This window comes from Strix aluco, chromosome 8 (assembly GCF_031877795.1).
Source record: "Strix aluco isolate bStrAlu1 chromosome 8, bStrAlu1.hap1, whole genome shotgun sequence".
NCBI lineage: Eukaryota > Metazoa > Chordata > Aves > Strigiformes > Strigidae > Strix > Strix aluco.
Window position 1 is genome coordinate 2,034,359 of NC_133938.1, and position 24,250 is coordinate 2,058,608.

The 24,250-nt window shown below is 50.9% G+C and overlaps 1 protein-coding gene across 1 annotated transcript; it reads right to left on the bottom strand.

Moving 5' to 3' along the window:
• Nucleotides 1–4,159: 4,159 nt before the first annotated feature.
• On the bottom strand, nt 4,160–22,392 carry IL23R (interleukin 23 receptor). The gene is made up of 15 exons (XM_074831781.1): nt 22,295–22,392; nt 20,023–20,117; nt 18,987–19,280; nt 18,668–18,801; nt 17,594–17,753; nt 17,360–17,508; nt 16,379–16,538; nt 15,532–15,614; nt 15,040–15,256; nt 13,919–14,116; nt 13,126–13,209; nt 9,741–9,791; nt 8,820–8,916; nt 7,501–7,591; nt 4,160–7,036 (listed from the first exon to the last, which is right to left on the bottom strand). The coding sequence occupies exons 2-15, from the start codon at nt 20,078–20,080 to the stop codon at nt 6,416–6,418; spliced, it is 2,397 nt and encodes a 798-aa protein (XP_074687882.1). The 5' UTR covers nt 20,081–20,117; nt 22,295–22,392; the 3' UTR covers nt 4,160–6,415.
• Nucleotides 22,393–24,250: the final 1,858 nt, after the last annotated feature.

Here is a 24,250-nt window from a genome sequence, read left to right on the forward strand (position 1 = left end):
TTATCTGGGATCAAAAGTGCACATAAAAGGAGACTTCTAAAGCAAACCAAACCAAAACAGAAGGCCAGAAATGGTTTATCCAGCCATTGTGTTCATTGGTTTTGTGACGAAAAAAATTGCTCTCTAAAAATGTGAGAAGATTCAAATGGTGCAAAGCTGCCTCTTTTTCAACTATTTGAATGCAAATCAGAGAAAGTTAAAGCTGGTGATTGAAGAAGGCTGGAGCCCAGTCAGTAAAAACAGGCAAGGGCTAACGTTAGAAATATTACTGAAGGAAATGGAATTCAAACTCAGAAGTGAAATCAGCAGGTGCAGCCCTTACACTCTCTGGTTTTGTCAGGTTGTAGGTCTGGAAATAACCTTGAGAATGAAGAATTGTGAAGGAATGGTGGTGAGTCATCAATGTCAAAATGATGAGCGACAGAGCACTGGGAGTTAATTATTGGGTGCTTAAAAACCCAGTCAAGAGAATGTGAGTATATCCAAAAACCCTGCTGTGGTTGTCATCGGTGGGCAGCCAGGAAGGAGTAGTGTTTGTTTATTTAATGTATTTTCTTGACTTTACCACATTGTCTAGTCCAGCTTAGGAAGAGCTGCTGTGATGGTGTTTGCATCCCCGCTCTTTCAAAGATCTGCCATGATTTTTTGTCTTCAGTTTGTGTTCAACATAATGTCATTTTCTTGTGTCAGCAAAGACAATTATTTAAAAAAACAATTATTTTTTTCTGCCTGGTTGAAGACCTCAGAGGCTCACAGACTGCTTTCAGACTGACATCTCTTATGCTGTGGAAGGGTCACTCCTTCCAGCCTACTCTTTTTCTTTTAATTTCTCCGAATATCTGTTGGTTTCTCATTGGTTTTGGAGTACAGTTTCTAGATCTGATTGTACCAGGGACCACACAGGCCAGGTTGTACAGCAGCCCTGCACGAAATGAGAGGTCTCTGGCTACGCCGTGAGCACTGCGTTGATCTTTGTGTCAAAACTGCGGTTGCATTTTGTTGCAATTTCGTATTTAGTCTGTCTTTTTTTGCGATGCTGCCAACCCTCCATCATCAGCCATTATCTGTACAGACGAGAAGGTCTCTGGTTCTTCAGTGCTGAGCTTTAGCTGCTGATTTCAACAGTTGATAACCAGGGAGGCAGGGAAGAGCCTTCTCGGTGGCAGGGCCACCACGGAGGAGTGAGGACAGGGACGTTTGGAGCAGCCAGAGCCAGCAACACCGACACGCTGCACACCAGCCCTCCACGGTCACCAACCCAGCGTGTGGCACCGCGAGAAGGTAACACTGATTCAGTGCTGAATACAGGAATAAACAAAACCAAATCTGCCTCCTCTTGGATACATACCCGAGCCAAGGAAGGCTGGATTCGCCGGGAGAGTGTGGGTCCAACAGTGCCATTCTAGAAAATCATAGAGACGATGTGTGAGACACAGCACCACCTTGTATCCTTTAAGAAGTTAAGAACTGTGTTTTTTTTTTCTAATATTCTTGCGACAATATTAATTCCTTTCTGCTAAGGAAAGGTTTGGCTGGTTTGGTAAGCTGCAGTCCTGCAATCTCCTTTAATAGATCACTTCTATAGTTTGTTTTCTAGTCATTGTATTCAACGCTTGCTTTGATCTTTTATCCGAATCCTGCTCCCATTGCTTTACAACTGATATTTTCATGGGATTTGACTCTGTGAAGCTGACATTCAGTGAAGCCAGTCAAGACACAAACCACAGCCTCGCTTCTCACATCCTCGTCTATGAAATGCAGGTTTGGTTTCAGTCTCTGCTGTTGTGCTCAGCCCTTCTACCCCGTGAATAAATCCTCAGCTTTCCTCTTAAAGAATTAACCCTCATGAAAGCTAAGGATTGTAAGAGGCTGTACTAAATAAATAGCATAATTTTTAATGAATATGCCTGCTTTCATTGTGTGGCCGTTTCATCTGCTGTCATTTTTCCATTGCTGTGTTTTCAGAAGGCTTTTGCTGATCCAAGCATTTATTTGCAGCTTTGCTCGCAAGTGTTGGTCACAATCTGGGCTTTGATCTTTTGTCTGTGCATTCAGAAATCCCCAGAGGTCTACCGTTGCTCTTTAGCTTTGTGAAACGTTAACATTTTTAATTCAATTTTAGTCTCTGCAGCATATTTATTTGCCACTAAATCTCTTCCACGATTTACTGACAACCAAAGCTTACAAACCTTTCAGCAGAGTCTGGCAAATGCATATGCAGAATAGAAACGAGCAGTGCAAGATTACTCAGGAAACATTTCTATTGTCTTTGTGTTCTTGTACTGTTCCTGTTACCGAACACTGTACGGTGCTTTTGGGTTATAGATCCTGAGGCTTTACCAGAGGTAGTAGCTGTTACTATCCAGACTCTGCAGATAAGAAACGGAGGCAAAGAGACCTGGTGAAGGTCACGCAGCCAGTTGGTGACTGAGCTCAGACTAAAACCCAGCTCTCCCGTGCTTCAAACACTAAACCAGAATGAATGCTGTGTCCTCCTGCAGAAAGCATGGCAATGGTGGCAGAGCAGCAGCAGCAACGATTTAAAATTGTAACTATTGATGCATATTTAGTGCATCATTTATTATGTGTTTATTTATTATTTTATTATTATGCATTTCATTGAATTTCTTTTCAAGCACGCTTTTTGAAGAAGGGTGTTAAACACCAAGTCCCAGAGGGAGAGCGTCTCTGGCTGATCTGCATCATGCTGTCGGTAACTCCTCCGGCTGAGCTGAGGGCTTGTGCCTGAGCAAGATCACAAGCTCACACCTGATACACCCTGCCCTGATGCGACGGGATGGAGATAAGAGCAGGCGGTGGACAGCTCTGCTGTTCTCTGAGCCTGATGAAGCTTTGAAGAGACTACACCCAATGTCTTATTTCTTTTTAATCTGTTCTCTCCTTCCATTTACACAAAAAGAGCCTTTTTACTGAGGTTTTGTTAAGCCTGTGAATGAGACGTGGCATCATGGTGCATCTCTGGCCCATGAGCTCTTCTGCTTTGATATTTAATTACATTACACCTAGATGAGCTGGTGGCTGCTGACCTGCACCGGTGCTCCTCTTGCTGAGCTCTTCCTCAGGCTGGGGAGGGACGTCTCTGCGGGCCACCAGCTGTCTCTGTCTGGGGGACAGGGACACCAGGATCAAGGGACACGGGCCCACCACTTCTTTACATCCAAGGACATAGGGTCATCACTCCTGCGCACCCAAAAACCCTGCCTTGGGCAAAGCTTGCCCCCACTACACCTCGACAGCAGCCACTTTCTCCGTGTTACTCATTCGGCACAAAAACGTCTTGTCATAAAATAATTACACACAGATTTCACTTGCACGGGATAACGTACAGATGAGTTTGCAATCTCGTGCAGGCCGAGTGAGAGTCACACGAGAGATCAATGCTTTTTGGAGCATGCTGTCTGTGGGTAGAGACATTACTCAGCGTATACTTCCTTTATGTGCCTCCAAGGTGTATAACCCCACGTTGCAAAGAAGCTGAACCACCCATGAAATTCATTGCCAAACTCATAAATAACCTCTGGAAATCGCTGGCGTGAGATACGGCTGCCAACAGCATAACCAAACTGAGAAAAAGGTTTAGAAGATACTAATATCAAGAATTAGAGAGCTTGTAATATTTGAGAGAGGGAGTGAACCCCCTCTCTCATTATTAAAATAAATGTACTGAGAGCGACATCATGATTTGATTCAAAACACTGGGCTGCTCACTATGAGGATCTCAGTGCTGGACTCGCACACCTATAGTTTGATCCCCATCACTCAGGATGCTGGTTTCCATCCCTAAATACCGCACTTGGTGGAAAGAAGGCACAGAAGGGGCGCAAAACCTTTCCAAGGGCAAAGCAGGCTAACAGCAGAGTGAAGAGCACCTCTGGCAAGTCAAAAATCTGGAAGCAAGGACATGATGTGGCATGGGGGTATTGGACTGTTATCAAAATTCCTGCTTTCTTCATGCACTGGACAATTTACCCATCGATTCATTCATTGCCAGAGGTGAGCAGCACGGGTATCCATCCCAGAATGAGCCTGTCACCTCTTTTAAACCATTGGTAGAGACAAGCACTGTCCAAATGGGTTAGAAGGGAGGGAGAGGGGGAGTTGTACTGTATATTAGAACAGAATAGTTCAGTTGGTGTACATATATATATACACACATATATTTGTGCCCTTCTCTTTCCATTTTCTCCAGTAACCAGTCCATGTTTACCAGATGCATCCATGCACCCATGTAAGAGAGAGATTTCCTTCAGCCCCCGAGAAATCTTTGCCGCCGATGAAGCACAGGTGCATGGTGAGAGCAAGGCAATGTTTCATCCCTGTGCTGCCGCGTGCTGAGAGCTGCTGAACAGGAAAGGAGCAGATATATTTACAGGTATCTATCCTGGGGTGAGTTAGCAGGGCTGGGAATTCAACCAGCAGATACCTGAAATGTAAGAGGAGGCTTTCAGCTTTGTTTTCTGACAAGACGAGCATTTTGACCCACAGGGTTTGGTAGTTCAGGCGATACAGGCAGCGCGAGTCTCAGGATGTGGACATTGAAAAAAATACCTTCCCCATCTCACATGAGGGCTGCTGATAGTATGTGGCTGTTCTTTTACAATTTCCTTCCTGCACAGGCAGCAAGTACTAATTTTAGACTCGCTTACATGTAAAAGTCACTCTTCTGGCTTGGAAATAGTTTGCTGCTTCTTAAAGAAGATTCCTACCCCGTCTTGCCAGGTAACTGCTACTCTGTAAATTGAAGCGACAGATCTCTTAGGTTGTTAAAAGGAGACAACACACAACAGTGTTGGTTTGAAGGTATCCAGGAGCGGACAACAAAATCAATCCATTTAGAGAAATGTGTACAGTGCCTAGCAAAAATGGAAAGAAAGATTATAATCTCTGGGTTTAACAGTTCTACTGCAAACAGTGATTTCATAGTAATAAAGTGGATAACTCTAGAAAGGTTGGAGGTTGTAGGTTAGCACTTACATTAGCTTTGCAACTTTTAAGTCTTACAAAAATTTGTCAGGTCTTTTACAGAATTTGGTTTGGTAACGCATGCTCAGACGATCCTTTTGGCTTTTAAGGTGCTGGTGTTAATGTCATTCTTACAAGACACATTCCCTGTGAATATTCCTGGTGATGCATGGGCAGCTCAGTCACCCAGCACCCTGTGAGCTAGGGCGTGCATGGGCATGCAAGGGCGTGCACGAGTGTGCAAGGGCATGCAGCTGTGGCACCAGCACCCCTCCCCACCCCAGCCACACGCGGTGTCACCTCCACCGGCTGCTGCTCCACACCAAAACCAGTCTCTGCTGGGACAGAAGAGGTAGGAGAAAAGGATGGGCAGAGCAAACCTTGCAGAGAGCATTGAGTGCTCAGGCATTTTACCAAGCATCGTAAACATCTTTCATGCTTGTATTCCTTAAAAGCATTTGCAGTGTTTCCCTAAAAAGCTGTGGGTGATGAGCGAATCGATACATAATCCAACCTCCACATTGTGAGGGAGTTTCTGGTTGCTTTAGGAGCATTTTGCAAGACCACCTCTGCAGTGCGAGGCAAACTTTTAAATGATTTCACAACTGTTCAGCAGGAAGGAGACTCCTGTAGTTCATTTTCTGTATTTCAGAAGATCCAAAATTCCCTGTCACGTGCCAAATAAATGCTGTTGCGCTGTGCCACGTTCTGTTTCACAAAGCAAGGCCGAGGCGCTGACAAGCTGCTGTGAGGAGATGATAAATCCTTCACACAAAGTGAAGAATCTGCCCGAGAGAGACTTTAGAGAGACTTTAAATCAGCCTGGAAGATGATGAAGGCTTGATCTTGCCTGATACAGTTTTCATTAATGAATGGGAGGGAAAATGAACCTGGGTGATTCTGTCATACAGAAAATATTTCATGTCCTGGTACCCATGTCTGCTGTAAGATATATAAATCCTCCTTGGTACCCATGTTTGCTGTAGGAAATCTAAATCTTCCTTGGTGTAGTGTCTCTTCATTAAGAGTGATCCCAAGACATTTTACACAATTCAGTCAGGATGTCTAACAGATCATTTTATCCATCTTAGCTACAACCAGCTCCAGGGATGAGATGCTCCAAACATTTAACAAGAGAATGATTTTGAATAATAATTGAAGCATATTGCATCCTTCAAAAATCACCTGCTCTGTATTTCAGTCCTTATGGGAATCCAAGTTTTACATTTTTTATGCTTGTGATGATATGAGGTAAGTTTAAAATTGTGATTTACTGGCCAAAGCATTCCAGGCAGCCACAAGAATTTGTAGTTGATAAAGAGGGCAAATTTCAGATTTGGAGTTTTTCTCCAGTTATGCTGTTTGCAGTCTCAAAGGCTGATATGTGCTATGGTCACCACTTTGTTTTTTTTAATCACAGCTACAATTCCTCTCAAAATAATCTCCCGATACTTTGTGGAAAGCAGGTCTTTATATCCACCGACTCCCCGTTCATGGCTCTCAGGCAGGAGACGAGCTCGTCGGGGACCAGCGTTTGCTCTTGAACCTCGCTAGCCAACACGTGTCCCCACTGGTTCTCTGCGAGGGAGCCGGGTCCCCCCTGGGCTAAGGCGAACATGTGGCTTTGCCCGCTCTGGCTGTTGTTTAAGATGAGGTTGATCTTCTCCAGCAGACAGACATGGTGCGCCCCTCCCTCCCCGTCCCACAGCTGGGGAACAGGGCTCGTGTAGTCTCTGAAGAAGATGTTCACCTCCGGTTCTGGGAGGGGTGTGGGGAGCTGTGTTTGGTAAATATTGGTGGCTACGTACCCCAGCGGGTTCCCATCGGACACCTGAGGTTTGTAGTCACTGATCTGCTCGGGGGTCACGATGCTGGCAGGCGCTGTGCTCCCCGGGTGCTCCCTGGCCTCCGGGACCTCTCTGCTGGGCTTGCTTTGGGTGGCCACGGCCTTGTAGTCCTTGTGCACTGGCACCTCCTCGATTTCCATAACTGTGGGGTCACTGGTGTCCAAGAATGGCTCATGGAAACAGTTACTCGCGAAATCACTCTTCTCCTGGAAAAAAATTGTGAGCGTAGGAACAAACTGGAAAATTTTACTGACAGGAGAGCTATATCATTAGAGCATCCCAAGGAAGAAATGGGGCAATGACTTGTTGTCTTCATCTCATCTTCCTTCCCACCTCTCTCAGCCAATCCCCCCTGTGAAAGAGACGGCAGCGAGGTGGGCAAGAGAAGACGGGGAGCTGCTCTGCCTGTCTCCATGCTTCTGCATGCACTTCAAGGGCAGCTCAAGTCAACTGCAGCCACTGAATAAAGAATATATTCAGGCAAGGTTTAAAAACCTCAGCTAAGCTGGGCTCCCGTGCACCTTGCAAGTGCCTGGGAAATGATTCCTGATCAGTTCCTGGTCCCTTAGAGCTTAATCCTCTTCCCATCTGTGCTTCTCACAGCTCTGGAGCAAGCTTTAATCTAAGGGGAGACAAGTGAAGAGAATCTGGGAGATAATGGTGCAATTACCTGGAGTGACTTTACCACGTTGCTGTTTTCCAGGTGGGGGAAGTCTTCAAACAGCCATTTTGGCAAGAGCGACACAACAGTGGCCTTAATTCTTTATGAAAAAGAAAAGAATAAACCCCAAGATGTTAGTCCATTTTATTAGTTACTTATTCTTCACTCAGGATGAAATTGTCCCCTGGCAGGAGGGGCACACCAAGTGCATCCATCCTTCAGGGATGGCTCGGAAGCCCCAGGTTTACACCATACAGGTGGGTTTCCCCCTTTGAACTCTACCTCTTCATCTTTCAACCTCATTCCCCCAGGTTTGATTCATGGAGGTGCAAGCCTGGAAGCTAAATTACTCTCGGTAAATCCCTTATGTAAAACTTGTTTCTATGTGAAAATGTGGCTGGAGGGTGGGGGGAGGCCCAAGCTATGTGTATGAACCAGAGCAGGCATGTGCGCCCTGAACTGATGAAATCAAATTCACAGCAGTAACGAAAGTTGATTTTCCTGCAGCCAAAATTAAAATAATTTGCAAGATATTTTAATTTTGTTGAGTTTTGCTGATGTTCTGGTGCTTTGCTGCATTCCTGGAAAAATACACAGTCCCTGTTGTTGAAATGCCTGTGTTTCACAATTACAGTGAGAGCAGAAGAGTTAGGCTGGGTTCAGAAACCGAAAGAGGCAGTTTCTCAACAGCCTCTACCCCCAGGTCTCCTCTTGTTTTGTCAGGAAGATCCAACCAGGAGCTCTGTGCCACAGAGGTCACCCATTCCCCTGGATTTGTGTCGGGACAGCAGTGCCTGGACTGCTAGACATCCCTATTCCAGTTAAACAGCAAACCGGGATAGATGAGCGCTGGTTTGTGAGGGTGCCTAGCAAACAGCAGTCAATGTAAAAAGCAGTATTAAGATCCTCCCTGTTGAGTTTTCCAGCTGGTCCACTCTCAAGTTCCTGTCTGTCCCTCAGGGTGCAGGTGTGAGGAGCTTCAGCATCCTCTCCTCTAGTCAAAACTGGGAGTAACAAGTGCTAGGATAAAACTTACCTACAGAGGTTATGTTTTTCCTCTTTTTCTACCCCTGCCTTTATATCTCTGTAATAATCCTGTGTGTCCCCAGTGTGGTCTTTACAAATTTTTTACTTTTTTTGTTGGTCTCTGCCTTACTGTAGAGCACACAAATGTCTTTTCATATAGCGATCTGATTAATGGGTGAAGTTGCCCTCAGTAAGAGCAGGCTGTAGAGAAAAGGACTGGTTTCTGTAGTTTATTTTAAAATATTCTGGAAGAAAAGTATGAGTTGGAAATAAGGAAAAAAATGTGGAGGGGAAAGTAATACCTTTTTCTGGCTGATTTTTTAAACATCAGAAATAGAAAAACAACCGATAATATGACCATGCTGACGCCCAGTCCCAGGAAAACTCCGACGTCATCATCTGCAAAAGGACAGAGAGGAAGAAGGTCCATCGGGTGGCCCTGCTCCACCGCCCCATCTGCCACCACAGTCGTTGATGTAAAGGGCAGACCTCTGCTAAAGCAGCCCTCGGCATTTCACTTGCCCTTTCGCTCCCCAATGAGCCAAGCAAAGCCATAACAAAAGCAAAATCAAAACTGGTGTCCCATCCGCGTTGTGCTGTGGCCAGAGCATGCACGGCCCCTTCGCCATCGCCATCGGCCAAGTCATTCGAAGAAGTGTGGTCGCTGTGTTTAACCATTTCCTACACAGACTTACCTTCCAGAAATGCTGAAGTGCATTCTTCAGCTTACGTAGGTTTTGCTTTTGGTTTAAGTACTGCAACAGATCATAACGTAACCTTTAGCAGAAGATGTGCAAACCAGAGCATAACCGAAAGTTAGAAAAATGGGTGGGAAACGCTTAAACGAGTCTCTGGTTCAAACTGCAAGATTGAAACAGTCTATCGCTGTTATGCTATATGTTAATGTTACCTTATATTTTTCTTGTTTTCTTATCTCCTACTTGTTGTAATGTACATTATATTATAAGTCTCATGAGAAAGCAAAATTTAAGGCACGCGTTACGCGGGTGCTATTCATCCGTGAGAGCACTGCAGCCTTTCCTGCTATGTGGCTCATGTCCCCATCAAATGAAAAGCTGTTTTTCTGGCCCTGACCTCTCCAAAGGGTAAGGGAACTTTTGCTTCCTCATCACCAGATGCTGCAGGTGCTGCTTGGGCTAAAACATCCACTTCTGGCCAAGGAGAAAGTCTGGCTTACCAAGTCTGAGCTATTATCTTCTTACCATGGGAGAGCTCGCTGTAGGTGCTGCCCAGGAGATGGTCCTCTGAAGGGACTTAAACAGAGAGAGGAAAAAAATGTCCATAACTTCATTTAGAGAACGGCAGGTCACATAGAAGCTATTTTGTTAATGTTATTTAGAAACATAAATAATGGTATAATGAGAAAAATAAAGCCCTCAGTACTTTTAGTACTAAAGTAATTAGTAACTCCAGCTCTGGCCAGACTCTACACAATCTTCTATTTCTCAGAGATCTCATTAAAAGAGATGTTGATGAACACATAACACTGATTACAAAACATCTTCCACGCACATCGCCCCCCTCAGCACCCGAAACAAGAATTTAGTCTTCCTGAGGAATTGTACGTCATTTCTGATAAGCACCTACAGATTATTTCCCAAATTGTCTGAACCCCATGAGCCTGAATTTTCTGATAATATCTGTTTGTGTGATGGGCTGTGTAGTGAGGGAAGATCTGCAGCCTGCCATGGCAAGGAGTATGTTTTTGTTAAAATAAGCAGCAAGCTTTCCTTCTTGCCAGACTCAGCCATTCCCTTTTGCTGTGTCTTTCAACGGCAGTGAGCATTGCTGATGCCGTGATCGTAGGTCCGTGTTGCGTTTGAAGGAAGGGAAATGACCCCAAAATGCTGGCAACACAAAAGGCCCCTTTTGCAGAGTCATCTGTGCAAGCACAGCTCACACTGGCAGCAGGATTTTCCCAAAATTGCCAATACTGGGAAATTCGGGAAGGGCAGCCTTGCAAGCGCATCTTTTGAAGTGCAAGAATCCAGGTACTTGGTGAAATCCCGCATTTGCACATCGGAAAGCTCCTCCGTACCCTTCAGTTGGCTGACTGCTTTAGGAAAAATCCTGCTGCTCCCTGTGTTGGCCTTTCTGTCCCCGAGAGTGGCTGTCCCAGCAGGACAGGGACGGGAAGCCACCTCCTCCACAGAGCGCGGCCATCACCTGGCTTGAGCCAAAGGTCTGCTTGGGGCAGCAGAAGGCTGAATGCGTTTAAGCAGAGGATTGGCATTAATAAGAATAGCAGCTAGCATCCTCATCTACAATCACAGAGCTTCAACTGGCCAAGACAATTAAGGATATCCAGCATAATACAGCATATATATATCTATAATATACATATATATCCTAAACAACATGGGCCAGCCGATTTTAGCCAGTGATTTCTGCAACAGAGTCAGTAATCTGTCAGTTGAGACGAGTTCAGATGAAAATGAGTGAAAACCTTCTGGAATTCACAGCCTTTAATAAACGAAACAGTGGCTGTCAAAGGACAGAGCTTATCCAAGGCTGGTGGAGCAAGGCCCATTCCGCTTCTGTTTGGTACTTCCTTTGCAAGGATCAATGCAGACCAAGGCCAAATGCAATTTCTTCCTCTCCAAAGGACAGGAAGATCCCCAAAAAGGTACTGTCTCTGATTTTGTGCATTTGAAGCATATGCGTCTCCTAGCAGAGCTCCTGGAGTTCAGGTGTTTCCGTTCCCTCAGTGTTTGCAGCACAAGCCCACTCAGTTGGAGCGCGCTGCAGATGCTGCAAAGCATCCCTCAAATATATGGAATTGTGGAAAGAAAGTGATGGAGTACGTTGTTCTGCAGCCTGGGAATTCAGCAGTTTTGGTGGGCAGGTGTCACTGGCGTATTGAACTTGTATACATTAAAAAAAATTAATGTTATTACAGTAATGCCTTGCTGCTGATGAGTAGGCTCAATCTGAGTAAGGAAGGTGAAGGAAGAGGTTCAAGCTGCGGGGTCAAGCTGGAGGACTTACTGCGGTGTCAGCTGTGGGTTGTGCTGGTGCATTGGACACAAACCTTGTTGCCAACACGAGCTTTGCTGCTGCCTCATGTTGGTACTTCCCCACATGAACCCCCAAGCTTTGTTAACAGAGTCTGTGCAGCCACTAAGGATGAAGTCTCTATTTTTAAGTATTTAATACGTTTCTAAGCCATTTGCTAGTGCAAAGGTTAGAGCATTCTCCTTTTGACACCCAGCTCTTCCCTCTTCTGCACAGATGGAGACCTGCTGCCGAGGTTTAAGCCCACTTGAGGATCAGGACCCTGAAAATTCATGTGATCAGAGCTGGAGGTGCCCAAACACTGACCTGCCCGGAGCTGAAGGCTGTCAGTGTGTCTGTGAGGATAACGCCTAACAGCCAGGGCTAACAGATGTGAACAGCCTGGGATGAACCGGTCAGGAATATTTGTTTCCATTTCTTGCGAAAAAAATTGAGTAACTGCCCTTCTCAGAGCCCTGAGAGGTGCCAACCAGAAACACAGAGCTGGTGTGTCGTAGGGAAAGTACCTGAGCAGCTTCAAATAACCCATCTAAAATTACATCCCAGCACGGGAGGGTGAACTGATGACATCCACAGGTGTCACTGTTGCCTGCAGCTACAGCCAGCTCTGTCAGGGTCCTAACGGCCCTGACCAGCCTCACCTGGGGCCTCCACCCACACCCCCTGCCCTGGGGCTCTATTTAAGATCAGCCCTGGGCACTTAGGTCTGGTTTAGATAAGCTCTGGAAGGCCAAATCCTGACCTATGGGCTGACCTCATGGCTTAACCTCAGCTCTTCACTGTCTCCATGGATCTGCCCAGCCACCACTGGACACTGTGTGCATCCTCCATCAACACGGAGGTTCTGTGTGCGCTGTGGTGTCTGTCAGCAGGTATGGGGGTGCTGGGAGGTGTCCTAAGTGCTCAGATGTTGAGCTGTGCCTGGATTATCCCGCTTCACCCGCGTGAGGACCAGCAGCAGGATGGAGCAGCTCAGGGGGCCCAGTATGCCCAGCTCCTGAGGGCAACCAAAGGCAATGCACACAGCACTGGAGGCAATGACAGTCCTGACTTTCCCTTGAAAATTGGCCTGTGTTCTCATCTGAAACAGCTTCCAGAACCGAAGCCTGCCTGCTTCCCACCCCAGGTAAGAAAGATCAGGCTGCAGATTGGCCAGCTGGTCTCTCTAGAATTTGTTTTCTATGTTTTGGTTTATCTGTAACATTTTATTGACAAATGTGCAAAGCAGCAACCCCGTCTTTTCTATCACAAAAAGGGAGAATGACTCCAATGATGTATCTTGTGAAGTAAGATGTGGTTCTCATGTGCGATAGATCTGGTCACAGGAGCAAAGATTGGCTAGAGAAGCTTTCAGACAGATGCATTGATAAAAAATCTCTATTTTCATATCCTGCAGCTAAGAGGTTTCTGTCTAGAGCCCTGCTTTCCTCTGATCAATGAGAGGGTTTTACCTCTTGTTTCTAAAACTAAGTCATTCTACAAAACTGGCAGATTGTGGGAACATCGAGAATTAAACAGCAAGCTCAGCTCTGCCGCTCCACAGCAGCAACTTTTCCACCCAACAGGGCTTACCTTGGCTGGAGCTTGGCTTGCTGACTCCGTCGGGGTAGACTGCGTATACTGACACATTGATGTGACCTCCTGCTACTGCCTCTTCTAGAAAGAAGCAAGATTTGCCTTTAAAATGTATTTGTAAGCTGCTGTGAAAGCTCTAGGCTTGCTCAAGGGCTTGTTAGTGAGCGGTGTAAGTAGATGGAAGTATGTGTGTGGTGTCCCCAGCTCCGAGTCTGCTGCACCCCTTCCCTCCCTTGGGGAAAGCTGTTGCATGAGCCGTTCCCAAAAACACATGTGGAAGAGCAAAAGCTTGGTTGGGTACCTGGCTAGGGAGTACCCAAACCCCAATATACACCAGAATTAGTATGGGATGGGTCCCAAGATGCTCAGGCTGCGCTGGTAAGGACCGTCAGGCTTGTCTCTCTGGGCATGGGGGGAGGAGAGCTGCTAAAGCCACAGCCTTGGTGCAGCAAGTGTTGTGCCTTCTCTCCCTGCATCCTTTAAATACACCCATGCATCTCCTGCACTTGGACAGGCCTCCACAGGTTTCGTGTGGCTTCCTGGCCTGCCAGCTTACTTGTCACTTCATTCTCTTTCCCTGTGACCTTTACCTGGGGGACCAAATCCCACTGACTTGCCCTCCTGTCTCCTGTTGCTTCACTCTTCCTTGCTCCCAAAGGGCTCTTCGTGGGCCTGCTCTCCAAAAGCAAGTGGGCAGGGGCTCAATTTCAAATGAAACTCTGCTTTTATAATATATTTTGGCTTTATAATATCCTGATGAACTGCACCAAGGACTCCTGGATTATCTTACCTTGGATGTACATCTGTGTTGCCTGGTATGGGACTTTCTTCCAAAAATACTGCTCCTCCTGGCTATACTGGGTGGTAGAAACCCACTCCACTATGAACCAGAGTGGGGACCTCCTGCTGCTCTGGGGAGGCTGCCAGGCCACTGAGACCCTGCTGTGGTTCTTGGCCTTGACCTCCACGGCCGTCGGCGCCGGGAACTCTGTGGAGAGAGATGGCAAGTGGGCTGTCACCCCAACCTCATCTTTGAAGAGCAGGAGACTTGAAAGGGTCAGCAAAGCCCTGGCAAAATGTCTTTCCTGAAAGGGTTTAAGGACTGAAGAGGGAACAAGAAATTCTAGAATGTGGTAGTTTTATATATACACACACAAATATGTGTATATCTCAAAATCTAGATCTCAAAATCTGTATTTATGGATACCAAAATCTATATGGATATCAAAATCTATATCAATCTATATGTCTGTTCACAAACACATATCACAAAAGCACATCTTCAGCTTTGTCATGTCTTGTCTGAAGTGCTTTACCTGTCACTTCTTACAAGAAATGAGAGATTAGAGAGTTTTTTCCACCTTATTTCTCTTCAGTTTCTTTTTAGTCATATATTTGTCCTCAGTTTGAATGGGACTTTCCCCTCCCATTGCTCATTAAAGAGAGGCATTTTTTTCAAAAATAGGAAAGTGTGGTTGGGGGGAAAACCACAACCTGTAGCTCAGGGAACCGAAGGTGGCCCAGAAAGGAATTTTTTCCTCCCTTTCTGTCTGCAAGGACCCAGCTGGGACCGTCTCCCTGGCAGAGGTGGCAGGAGCTATTTTTGGGAGCAGAGGAGCACCCTTGCATGGGGCCCGCTGCACAGCCCAGCCCTGCCAGCCAACGCAGTCAGGACTAACTTATTTTTAAGCTTGTTGCTGCAGCCTTCAGAGGCCAAGGGCTGCAATACATGGCTGTGGAGTGTCTCCATCTCCGGGGGATGCTGGCCTTGTCTGGAGGACGTTGTGTTCCCTTCACTGAGGCTTTTCCCTTGCTTTAAAACCATGCATGCACAAATTAGCATTTTTCCCCCGCAATCCTGATAAAAGCTGATCTCTGTTAAAGCTGCAATCGGTGTGTGCGAGCTCCTACCTTCCTGGCTGCTGGCACCCCGGCTGAGGGGGATGCTGGCAGGGCTGGAAGCCCCCTTGGAGTTGTGAGCGGTGATGTGGAGGGCACGGGCTCCTGGGGGCACTTGGACGCTGCAGGATGTGCTGGAGGTGTTGCAGAGGAGCAGGGATCCCCCGGGACTCTCAGCAAGCATGGTGTAGCCCAGGATCCTCCCGCGGGCATCCTGGGGTGGCAGGGGCTGTGAAGGGTGAGATACAACCCTTGGGGATGGGTGTAGGGTCTGACACTGAGCCCCCCCAGTGCCAGATAGACACCCCCTCGGCTGGGCAGCACGCGGGTGGATTTGGCAAGGATGGAGGGATTTTGTCCCCAAGGCCATGTGGGGGTCTCATCTTCCCCCCATCTCTGGTCAAAGGGCTCTTTAGGAAGGGCATTGCCTCCTGCCGCCTCGTGGCGGGTGTTCTCGGGGGAGGAGCGGAAAATCTCACAGGAGCTGCCAAAACCAGACTTTACCTTGATCAAGACCGTCACCTCGTGGCTGCCGTTTGGGAAGGTCGGGCCCAAGCGCCGCCAGACGTCGGGCGCCACGGCGGGGGCTGCGGGAGGAAACGTGGGACGTGGCGTGGGGCTCCCACCCCCCGCTCAGCCCTGGCAGGAAGCCCCCCTCGGTGGGGGCAAGGGGCTGGTGTGCGGGTGGCTGGAGGCAGCGTCGAAGCCCAGCGGCTGGCTGGCGGCTGTGTAGCTCTGCCGCTGCGGGGAGGAAACGGCCCAGACGGCAAGGAGCAGCCAGTGCTGCTTTTTAGGGCGAGCACATCCCCGGCTTCCTCGCTGCCACCGGGGTGTAAGCGAGAGCGTCGCTCCCTGGGCCAAAATAACTGAGCCGGCTGTGTCTAAGCTCATCCCAGCGTTAATAACCAAGATGCAAAGGGGAAAAGCTGACCCGAGGCAACAGATATTTGTGGCTGGTGAGACACCTTGGTTGATGTGGCTTTTCCACCCAGAGCAAGAGGTGCTCCCTGCCGCCGGGGACAAAGCGGGCAAGTGGCCAAAAAGGGATAAGTGGATCCCAGCCCTCCTTCTGTATGGAAAACCACGTGTCCACAAAGCCCCCCCTGGTTTCTCTCCAGCTCCTACCATACTGCAGCAGCCTCGGGAGTCTGCCAAAATCACCACGACCTGCAACCCACTGCAGGGCCGGGAGAGCTTGGAGGGCGTGAGACGAGCTGCCAGCTCGTGACAGTGCTCAGCCCTCAGCTGCGGCGTGGGGACGGTGATGTGTGTCACTAGCTAACTTCAGCTGCCTGGAGCGTGGGCCAGGTACCCCCAGAGCATCTCAAAGAGGTGATGGGCCTGAGCTTACCTGCCTCGGGGGTGGTGTAGAGAAAAGGGGGGCTCCAGGCGCTCCAGGGGCTGTCGGCAGGGCTGAGCCGGCACCTCACCTGAAACACGTACTGGGTGTTACTCTGCAGGTCGTGCTGTGAGCGGGGCCCGTGCTGTGCCACATCATCCCACGCCGCCACCTGCAAGGCAAGCAGGGTGCTAAGGGGGAGCAGGACCCAGCCAGCCCCCCCCCCCCCCCCCCACCGTCCCCCCCCACAGAGCTGAAGTGCTCAGCAGTTGCTGCTTTCCTCATCTTCACAAATGGGGATGGGCATGGTCCTCTGCGAACACCCGGGGCTGGCAAAGCGTGGGGGGACTGCCTGCCAAGGGGGTCCCCATCGCTGCTGTGCCTCCCCCTGGGCTCCAACATGTGTTTTTGAGGCTGATGCTGTTGTAAGACACGGTGCACATGCAGTTCTCCCTGCTGGGGGGATGCAGAGAGCCCCCAGGCTGTCACCACACTGGGCTTCTGACACCATGGTAATTTGGGGGGCTCCCGTGGGTGCTGGGATCCAGCCCCTGCCAGCGCCCTGAGAGGTTTCCAGAAGGGACCCAGGTGGAGCTGCCCTGAGTGTATTTGTGTTTGCGAGTGCATGGGGGCGATGGCCGAAGCACCACCATCCTCGGAGGTGTTTTCGCCTTGTCCTTGCAGAGCTAGATAACATTGGGAAATATTTTGAACTTCGCTCTTTTTGCTTTAAAAGCAGAGCCAACCCCACCCAAAAGGCTCTGCCCTCTCAAAGGGCACCAGCTGTCCAAAGGTGGGGGGCTGCCCATGTCTGGGGGTGCATGCCCCCCACCAGAGCCAAAGCCAAGGGGTGGGTTTTGAGGGGCTCCCACTGCCCGTGGGTGCTCAGGGGTCTCCAGCAGGACAAGAGCTGGTGTGTCCTAACGGGGGAACAGCTCATGCATGTAGGTCTGCATCAGGGGGGAGGTTTTGGGGTGTCCCGGGCTGTCTCACATGCCATTCCAGGGTGCCCGTGGCTTTGTGTCGCTCCTCGCAGCGCACGTTCTCCAGCAGTGTCTGCCTCCTCCAGCGGATGATGGTGGTGGGAGATGATGATGTCTCCATCGTCTCGGCACCGGTGACCAGGGGCAGAGCAGGCACCACTGCAGGGAGAACCGGGAAAGTGTGGGGCGGCGGGGGGGGCTGGCATGGGGTGCAGCTCACAGATGGACGGACAGATGGATGTACCAAGCTCCTGCAGGTTGAGGAGCCGAGGGGCCGAGTGGGCAGCGCCCAGCACGTTGCTGGCCTGCACCCACGCCGAGTAGCGGGTCCCGCCACGCAGCGCGCTCAGTGGCACCGGTGATCCCGCGGGGAAAACGTCCTCCTCCTCCTCAGCATCTTCCTCCTCAGCATCTTCCTCCTCAGCATCTTCCTCCTCAGCAGCCTTCACCACACTGGGAAGCAGAAGGCAGCCCCGGTCAGAGCCCATCCTGGCATCACACACCCGCTGGAAAGGCAGCCCTGGCTCTTGAGGGGCTCGTGACTGAGCCACAGTCACCTCCAGACCTGGAGTTTGTCCCTTTTAAAGCAAACTAGAAAATAATGGCCTGCGGTTCTTGACAATTCTCCAGGGCGTTTGTGTCTTGGCTGTACAGGAAGGCAGCTTTCTCAGTTCCTCAAAGTTTGAACCCAAACAAATTTAGGCAGGCGGTTAATTACTTCTCCTCACAAAGCCTACGTGTGACGGAATTTAAGGCGCTTGACTTTAATAATTGAGTCAGATTAACTTTGAAAGCCTGCCGGTCTTGTGTCACGGGGGCTTTGGTGCCAAACGTGGCAGAGAGCATCCCGGGCCGGGTCGGAAGGGCTGCGGCACGCTGCGCAGCAGCCAGCGCACCCACTTTAGGTTCCTTTGAGCACTGCTAGAGTTTCAGTTTCAGCGTTTTGGGCAGCGTTAGGTGCAAACTGCCGGCTGCACCCTCTCTGCAGGCCCTTTCGCTCAGAGAGAGGCAATGCATCTGCAAAAACTGCATGGCTGCAAGGAGTTGCGATGGGATGCGACGTGCGCTGGGCTGCCACCAGCACTGAGCGGGTCAGGTCTGTGGTGCAGAATTAAACCCGTGGTTTAACGTGCGGTTTGCAAGCAGGAGACCAGGAAGGCGTGAGCTTTAGAAAGCGTAACTAGGGCACGGCGCCCGTTCCCAGCCACCAGCAACAGAGCAGCCCCGCTGTCACCCCAGTTTGTGGCTGCCGTGCCCCGATCGCACGCCGGGCACTGGTTTGTTGCATCGCTCCCTCCCGCAGCCCCCCCAGTTCCACGGGGTCGTACCTGCGCAGGTGGAGGGTGTAGTGGGTGTGCAGGTGGGTTGGCCGCCCCGCGTCCCACGTGCACACCAGCCGCCCTGAGTACTCGTGGATGCTGCAGGTCAGGTTGTTGGGGGGATCCGGAGGGTCTGCAGAGGCAAGATCAGGCAGGGTGTGCAGAGACCCCCCCCGAGCGGTGCCAAACCCAGCCTGTGCACCCCCCCCCCCCCACCCCCGCCCCTTCCCCCCTGACCTCCTCAGTGCTGGCAGCTTCACAAAAATCACCAAAACCCCACAGCTACAGGAAAAAAAAGAAAAAAAAAGAAAAACTCACAGCCAGCATGGATGTCGGTGCCACACACCAGCTGGCGACCTTCGCTGTTGGGACAGATGATGAAGCAGGCGATGGCCCCGACGGGCATCTGGAAATCACGCAGCCGGAGCTGGACGGTGCTGCTGTTCAGGGGGTGCAGGGGACCCTCAACGGGGGTGTAGTTGAGGAAGATGGAGAACTTGGCCCAGGGGCAGCCAAGGGTGGAGAGGCAGTTGATGGAGATGTTGGAGCCCATCTGCACCACCGGCGCGGGCTCGATCCAGACGTGCCCCGAGCATTTGATGTTTGCAACACCTGTGCCGACACCCGTGGGGTCAGGGTGGCTCCAGGCAGGTGTCCCACGGGAAGCGGTGATGCCCACGGGCTGCGCTGCTCTGCTTTGCTGGGATACAGGCAGCAGCATGGCAGGACCCCAGCTCCTCAGTTCCCCCACCCCCCACCACAGGGATAAACCCCTCTGCCTTCAGCAGCGACCCAGCACCCGGTGACTCATTCCCTCAGATCAGAAACAGCTAGTTTCACCAATTTTAGGTTTTGCTCTAATGCTTAAATGACTGCAGGGAAATAACCCGTAGTCTTGAGAGCTCTGATCCCCTGAGATTAGGGCAGCAGCCCCCACACAGCAACGCTGCCCTTCGCTATCAGATGAAGGCTCTGCGCCAGCCCCGGCAAACCCGGCCTGCAGCCGGTATCGGGCTCGATCTGGCCTTCCTGGAAAGGGCGCAGCTGCACTCCGGCTTCGTGTGCGCGGAGGCAGGATCACACCGGCACCGGAGGCAGCTGCTCGTGGCAGCTGCTGAAACACCAGCATGCTTCAATGTGGCTGGATGCAGCCCCTCCCCGGTCCGAGGATGTGAGCGGGGAGGAGAGGGTGGCCAGGCGTGGGAGCAACACTAATGAAAGGCTCCCCCCAAAATCCATAGCTGCAGCTCTATAATTTTCCTACTCCTGCTCCAATTCCCAGGCTGGGCCAGGGGGTTGGCTCCGGTGGCCAGCGAGAGTGATGCCATGGTGGCTGTGCCGTGACACCGCTTACCTCCGCACAGGCAGCAGAGCAGGACGTGCAGTGCCAAAGCCTCGCCGGACCCCGTCATGGCCTGGGCTGTGGCCGGTGCCCGCACATGGCATAGTCTGGGGGGAGGAAAAGTGTGAGCTGTCCCACCAGCCGCACTGTGGTCTGGCACAGCCAGGTCTGCCCTTGCCCCGGGGTGTTCAGGGACCGCCCCGGAGGTGGCAGTGGGGACACAGGGCGAGGGTTTTGTTGGGGATTTGGGGTCAGGTTGGGTCGTGCCGGCAGCAGGAGCACAGGGGACAAGCCCGCAGGCACACAGGACTCAGTGTTGCTGGTAACAGGCACCCTGTTGGCACAGCCCAGTGTCCAGCCCTGGTGAGCCACTTTCCCTGAGTTTCCACCTCTGGTGACATTTCTCTTAGTTTTCATATCTGTGAAATTTCTCCAATCCTTATATGGATGTGTAAATTCATGCAGTTTTTGGTAACTCTGGGCAGGGAGGGTGCGGGGAAGCGCAGGCGGGACAGCCTCACCTCCACCCCCAGGGCAGGAGATGAAACAAAAATCCACCTGGAAAGCAGCTCCCAACACACCCAGGAGGACCAGGAGCCGGTGGGAGTGGGCAGCATGGCTTTACAAAAGGGAAATCGTGCCTGAGCAGCCAGAGAGCCTTCCTCAAAGGCGAGGTGGGTGAGGGCGATGCTGCTTGTTTTCATCCTGCCCCTCTGCTCAGCTCTGGGGAGGCACATCTGGAGTGCTGGGTTCAGGGCTAGGCTCCCCCGGGGACAAGAGAGAGTCCTCTCAGGGGTGACAGGACGAGAGGCCGTGGACTCACATTGAAAATCAGGAAATTCCAGTTAAACATAAGAAAAAGCACTTTAAAGGTGACCACGCATGGGGCCGGCTGCCCTGAGGGGTTGCCCTGCAGTCTCCATCCCTGGAGCTGCTCAGACCCGATGAGACGCGGTTTCAGGGGACAGAAAATTCCCTGTTTCTGTAACGTCTTTCCCATGCCTTTGCTGTGGTAGGTCCTGCCCAAACCAAGCAATGGCTCTTCCCCCCACAGACAGTCCCAAATCCCAGGCAAGGCTTCCCCTCTCTCTCCAAGGAGCCACACTTGTGTCTGCAACCCACAGTCTGAATTTTTCCCTGCTCACTTCACCTTCCTCCCCAGTCTCTTTGGATTTACCCCCCCCAGACCAACCCCCCCTCCAGAGGGGAAGCCCAGCCTCGCCAGCCCCATGGGGGTCAGGATATGGGGTATAAATATGGGGTACAGGGCTGGGAGAGCTTTGCAGCAGCCAGGGTACAAGGAAATGCAGCTCCTGGGAGGGGGCATAGCACTTTTCCAAGAGAAACACCCACCTGGAGGCGGCTTGCACAGCACCCACGAGCCCCCCTGAATGCTGCGGGCGATGCTGTGGTGGGCACAGGGCTGGGTGCTGGGCAGACCATCACCACAGCCTTAAACCCTGCTTGTGTGCACGGTGCTGGAAATCGAGCAAAGCCCCGCACCTCTATAGTTTTCTTTTTAAGCCAGCAATAATTAAAATAACCCTATAAAAAAATCCGATGTTAGAAATGGCAGGTTTTCCCTCGAGGGACACGCTGAAACAGAGCCCACTATAAAAGTTTCAAAATGATGTTGTTCCACCCAAACCAGGCTACTAGGCTACAGCTCATGCTTTTGTATTTCTCCTGCTGTGTGAGTTGACCTCGTTTGTTTTAAGGGCTGTTCATAACGAGTGAGTCAAATTTCAAGTGCCTTCCTATTACCTGACCTACTAAAAGAACCTGAAGGCCTCCCGATGGCTTGCAAACCTTCGGCAAGTTAGAACAAATGGAAAAAAAAGATCCTTGTGGTCTATGAAAAGAGCCAAAAATATAATAAATCTGCCTGACTGCCAGCTCTAAGACAAGACTGCAGGCTTTGCCTCCTCCAGGGATCGCTCACATTTGAGTTTTTATTCCAATTTACAGGCGTTTGCAAACTCCAAGCGTTTGCAGACTCCAAAGCCAGATGGAATGAGGCTGTTCCCCTTGTCGAGGGATACTGGGCTTTGATCTCATCTCTATTAAAAAGTCTCCTCATCCATTAGCGCTAAAGAAACGCGAAGTAAATGCAGAAGGAAAAAGCTGTCCCGATTGTGCAAGCCCAAACCATGCGAAATCTTTGCTGGCAATGTGTGTCAGGGGTGGCTAAAGCACATAAGCCAAGAAACATGAGCTGGGATATTTTTTGGCTTTAAATCCGAGTGCTCAAGGGCGGGAAGCTGAGCAGAGGGGGGGTCCTTACCTTGCCAGTCCTCAGGACATGTGTTGCCGGGCCCCTCCGCCTGCCGCTGTGGCTGCCGAGCGTGGCGAGAAGCATCAGCAACTGTCAGCAAGCCTGACCTAGATTGCTGCGCCGAGAAAAACTGAGAGTTTCCAGTCTGAGTCAGTCCATGGGAAAACCCAGCATCCCTTAAAGGAGCAGCCTCAAGCCAGGGTGGGGAGGGGGGTTGTATTTTCAGTCTTTAAGTTGTTACAGACTTTGGAGTCCCGCCGGCAAATTTAAGTCCATCCCAAATGGATTTTTATGATCATGTTGCTACGTGCGAGGCGACAGGAACCCAGTGGAGAGGTCCTGGGGAGGCAGGCTGAGCTCTGTCAGCTAAAAGAACATTTTTCTGCTAATCCTGAAGCCTATAATGAAAAACTCCTTGAGAACTGAGGTTGTTTTCACCATCACTGAGCGTCACCCTGACTCTGCTTGTCCCCAGCTCATCCGGGGATGTGACGGGCTGCGGACCCCCGGGGTGGGGGGGCGGAAGGGGCCGAGGCTCCGGGGCTGCCCCGGTGCTCCCCATCCCGCCGGCTCTTGCAGTCGCTCCCAAACCTTCCCGCTGCAGAGCCCGTGGCTTCCTTTTTCACACCGGTTGAAGAGTTAAACCTCAATAACAGTGTTAACCTCATTAGACGCTGCAACCACAGGAAATACCGCACCGCTCGCCTGCCTCTGCCCTCGCAGAAGGAAACATTCAGGAACATAATTTTCCTCCGCCACAGGGCAAGGCAGACCCTTCCTCTGCCAGCAAGCCCTGGCTGCTCTGGGTTTTGACGGATCCGTGGGGTTTTTTTGTGAAAATGAAGGGTGGGTGTAATCAAGAGCGTCAGCCTGCTGGCACTGCGGGGGTGAAGCCTCACCGTGTGCTGAAACTACAACGTGTAGTTACAGCAAGGTATAGGATACATCTGTATGTAGTTACACACACCCCGAGCAAGATGGGGAGAATTTTGGTGGGAATTTTAGTTTCAGCACTTCATGGGTGTGGGGAATTTAGTTTCAGCACTTGACAGGTGTGTTTAATGCATTATGTAATTAAAGTATTTGTATTAATCTATTGATAAATCATTTTCAGGAGGTAGATGGGGGGCGTTTGCCTGCAGGGGGCTGTGCTGCAGCTTGGGGGTCCTGGTGTGGAGGGGAGTGAGTTGAGGAAGGTCCCGGGGCTGCCGAGGCAGGGGGCTGACATAGCTGGGACTGAGGATGAAACGCTGTGGGGCACATGTCTGGGTCTGGGGCTGCACATCTGGGGCTGGGACAGCATTGCAAGCGCGCACCCCTTCCTGGGACGGGTGTTGGGGCCCCTCTGAGCTGTTGGTTCCCGTATTTCCCAGACCATCCCTTTTCTGGTGCCGGTTAAACTCGTGTCTTCTTATCTCTTCCTGAGCGGCCTCAGCGAGCTGCGGCTCAGCGCCACGACACAGACAGCCCATGGGTAGGAGGGGAGCAGAGTCAGTGCTCATGCCCGGCTCTTTCCCATGGCTTTCTCCTTCCCGTGCTCAGAAATCCCAGTTGCTTTGGCCTTCCCCTGAGGCAGGTTATGCCACCTCGGTGCTCCAAACCCCACCGTGCCTCTCGCCATTTCCTTAGATCTCCCTTACAGCCTGATATCCAGAGGTGGAAATACCTTCCCAACATTTTGCTGCCATGGAGAGTCCCTCCAGAGGCTGACATGGCTTCTCCCAGCACATCCCAGTATGGTGCCTTCAGCACCCAGTGCCTGTTTCCCCTGGGACCCAGGGTGCTCCCCAGCCTTTTTCCACCCAAACGCCCACCTGGCCCATCGTCCCCGTGCCACGCTCGCTGTGCCCATCCCCGTGCCGGGGGGAGTTACCCCTTTATCTTCCAGCGCTTTCTCCTGCCCCCCAACCTCGGTTGCATAAAGCCCTTGCACCCCTTCCCCGCAGCACCCACGTTTTGGGGGGC